The 4,147-nt window shown below is 41.5% G+C and overlaps 1 protein-coding gene across 1 annotated transcript; it reads left to right on the plus strand.

Annotated features, from left to right (window-relative positions):
• Nucleotides 1–1,879: 1,879 nt before the first annotated feature.
• On the plus strand, nt 1,880–2,525 carry LOC122005802 (40S ribosomal protein S15-like; the record flags this gene model as incomplete). Its single annotated transcript, XM_042561008.1, has 2 exons — nt 1,880–2,080; nt 2,224–2,525. Coding segments are annotated over 2 exons (315 nt in total), but the record flags the coding sequence as incomplete, so codon positions are not given.
• Nucleotides 2,526–4,147: the final 1,622 nt, after the last annotated feature.

The raw sequence follows: 4,147 nt of genomic DNA on the forward strand, positions 1-4,147 counted from the left end.
GGTGAACACCCGGCTATGAACTTTCTCCTTCTCGGTGGAGTGACCTCTCAACAAAATCTCAACGGGTATGTAGAATATAGCACAAGACTTACTGAGCTTGGTGACTTAGGAGAATGAAAATTAAGCTTACAGTCACGCGAAGGTCAGTGAAACAGAGAGCAAGTCGAGACAGCCGCTTCTCAGCCCCGAGCGTCAAAGCTTTTGCACCGATCGACAGAGGTTTTTTTTCTTCCAAAAAAAAACTTCTCCTTAACCCTCTCTTCAACCAGCCTTTTATGTCTCTGCCATCTCTGCCTTTCGCCCGCAACGGATCCCTGCCAAACTGCAGCAAATCTCTGCATCCAGCCATAGCATCGCCAATCACGCTTCTTTCTCATCTGATCATCTGAGCTCACACCAATGGAATTCTGGTCTTCACTGGTGTCTCTGAGCTCCACCCAATCACCATGAGTTGAGCTGATCGATGCCAGATCACCGCCAGATCGCAGCCACGACTTTGCTGCTTTAACAGGTTTACAGTGGAACATAGCAAAAGTCTCTCTGGTATCCTCTACTAATGAAGCTCAATTTGAAATCAACCAATTGCAAATTACCAGTAACCTGCACCTCAAAATCTTGCAGCAGATGGTTAGAAATATTTAGGCAAAAGCAACTTTGAATCAGAAAGAATCAGAGAAAGTGCATGCAAAACAGACTATAGTATGGATCGGTCTGCAGACCGATCCATACGTTCAAATCTCTTTTTCGATCGTTACTGATCGGTCTGCGGACCGATCAGGAACTAACCTGATCGGTCCTCAGACCGATCAGATGTCGCGCGCACAAGCCTGATCTCACTGATCGGTCGGCGGACCGATCAGTAACAACACAGTATGCTACTGAGTGTTTACTGATCGGTCCGTAGACCGATCAGGACACACTTAGTGTCACTGGATCGGTCTGCCGACCGATCACCCGTGCCACTTGTGCCACTGGATCGGTCATCAGACCGATCCAAGGCTGTGATTTAAGAGGCAAGCTTCCAAGCTTGCTACCCTTAATCCTGACAGTCCAGAGACCGAGCTACCGAGCTCTTCTCCGACTATACATGCCAAGTTTCCATACTTGGACTTCCCAATACCAGATGTCCGATCACCCTTGATCCATCTGGATTTTCCCTTGCCTGGCTTCACTCACCAGGACTTTCCAATTGCCTGGCTTCACTCACCAGGACTTTCCAATTGCCTGGCTTCACTCACCAGGACTTTTCCAATTGCCTGGCTTCACTCACCAGGACTTTCCAATTGCCTGGCTTCACTCACCAGGACTTCTCCAATTGCCTGGCTTCACTCACCAGGACTTCTCCCGTGCCAAGCTCCTTGCTCGGACTTTTCCCAATCAGATTAATCAGGTCAACCAAGTCAACCCTGATTTGTCTGAGTTAATTCAATATCTGATTGAAACTTAAATCAGTGTCAACATCAAAACAACATCCAGGTCAGACTGTATCAACATTCACTATATATAACTTCGTAAACTGTTCCAGTTAAGATCAACTTGTGGCTGGTGTTTAAAAAGTTGATTTTATTACCTGAGAAAAAGAAAATTGAAAAGTCCAGTAAATTTATATCTACTCAAAATTTACTGGTGTTTAGATCCTTCTGAAACATTGCAATGCTATTAGATTCAAATTGTAGTAATAAGTGTTCAGAAATAAAAAAACTAATAGAATTTGCAAGAATCTTTTATCGCCTCTAAGTTGACCGATTCTTTGATTGGTGAATGTTAAGACATTCATGTATATACCATCCAGCCATTTTTTTATAATGTCCTGGTATCATTTCATCTTTTGTGCTAAATAACTGAGCCAATCCAAGGATTGTCATTCTTCTTCGGTTAAAATTTCAACGGCAATTCTGTTAAAATAGAATCCTCTTATCATTTGTTATGTATTAACTATACCCAGAAGCGAGATGCACCTCCAGGTGAAAAGCCTGAGCCAGTGAGGACCCATCTTAGGAACATGATAATAGTTCCCGAGATGATTGGGAGCATCGTTGGGGTCTACAATGGAAAAACATTCAACCAGGTTGAAATCAAGGTAACCTTTTTTTTTTTTTTGACATAACATTCATGTGGCATATTGCTAGGGATCTCTTTAATTTTACTTTTCTGCATTCCATATCTTTAATAAAAACCATCATATTTCTCATCGTATATTGATTTATTTACGTGGCATTACAGCCCGAGATGATTGGCCATTACTTGGCTGAGTTCTCCATCTCATACAAGCCTGTGAAGCACGGAAGACCGGGTATTGGTGCTACCCACTCCTCCAGGTTCATCCCCCTCAAGTAAAACTTGCATCAGTTGAGTTAAGAAATGTGTGACCAAGATCCTATTGGAGTTGCTATTCCACTTGGGTATTTCTTATTCTAGGCCAGTTTGATTTCTGAACACTAAGCGTATGGATTCAGTAACTACTGTACTATTTTGATAAACAGATTGTTGGCTACTTCAGTATTAAGTATTCAGTATTCAGTAAACAGATTGTAGCTGTTCAAAACAGATTTTTTGTGCTCTTTTGTTTTATATGTGAATATCACTATATACTTTGAAACAGAATTAGTGTAAATTTTGATATTTACTAGATTTTCATGTAATTAATTATTAATATTACTTCAACGTCAGATTTCTATTATTTTTATGAGTTTGAAATCATTAACTGAGTTGATTATATGTAAAATTCGAATCTAGACATGGTAAAAGAAAAATAATAGTTTCGTAAATATAAAAATAATGATTTTTAAATAATTTTTATTTATTTTTTTCTTTAAAACGACAACGCTTTTAAAGCGTTGCAAAAAGTGTTGTCTTTGTAAAAAACAACAACGCTTTAAAAGCGTTGCAAAACGTTGCCTCTGCATAAAACGACAACGCTTTTAAAGCGTTGCAAAAGCGTTGTCTTTGGTACAAACGACAACGTTTTAAAAGCGTTGTCGTTGAGCAGACTTTTTACAACAGTGCCTTTAACAACGCTTTTTCAGGCAAAAAGACAACGCTTTAAAAGCGTTGTCTATTAGCTTTTTTCTTGTAGTGACGGGATTTTTAGCGCATGTAGTCAATGCTAGTCAGGACAAGGACCAACAGCTAGCAAAGGTCCGAGTCGTATGTGACTACCCAGCAGTCTTCCCTGAAGAGTTACCAGGCCTAGCACCAGACAGGTAGATTGAATTTGAGATAGAACTCATTCCCGGTACAAATCCTATCTCCAAAGCACCTTATCGCATGGCTCCAGCAGAACTGAAGGAACTTCAGGAGCAACTACAGGAGCTTCTTGACAAAGGTTTCATACGCCCTAGTCACTCACCATGGGGAGCGCCTGTATTGTTCGTGAAGAAGAAGGACGGGAGCATGCGCCTGTGCATAGACTACCGGGCACTGAACCAAGTCACCATCAAGAACAGGTATCCTCTTCCCAGAATAGATGACCTGTTCGATCAGCTAAAGGGAGCAGCAGTGTTCTCTAAGATAGACCTCAGATCAGGTTATCATCAGGTGAAAGTTAAAGAAGGGGATATACCCAAGACAGCATTCAGGACTAGATACGAACACTACGAGTTTGTAGTCATGCCCTTTGGCGTGACAAATGCTCCAGCTACTTTCATGGACCTCATGAACAGGGTATTCAGGGAATACTTAGATAAGTTCGTTATCGTGTTCATCGATGATATCCTTATCTATTTAGGAACTCAGGAAGAACACGCAGAGCACCTGAAGATAGTGTTGCAGACCCTTCAGCAAAACCAGCTGTACGCTAAGTTCACGAAATGTGAATTTTAGTTAGATCAGGTGTCCTTCCTGGGTCACATCATCTCAAAGGATGGTATCATGGTAGACCCCAGTAAAATAGAAGTTGTGAGTAACTGGAAAAGACCCAAGAATGCCAGTGAGATCAGGAGCTTTTTGGGACTAGCAGGTTATTACAGAAAGTTTGTAGAGAAGTTCTCCAGAATAGCCTCCCAACAGAAAATTTCAGTGGACAGAGGACTGTGAGCACAGCTTCAGCGAGTTAAAGAGGAGATTGACCAGTGCTCCCATTTTGACTCTACCAGAAACCACAGACAGCTTTGATATTTACAGTGACGCCTCTAAATTGGGACTAGGA

Source organism: Zingiber officinale, chromosome 7B, assembly GCF_018446385.1.
Source record: "Zingiber officinale cultivar Zhangliang chromosome 7B, Zo_v1.1, whole genome shotgun sequence".
Taxonomy (NCBI): domain Eukaryota; kingdom Viridiplantae; phylum Streptophyta; class Magnoliopsida; order Zingiberales; family Zingiberaceae; genus Zingiber; species Zingiber officinale.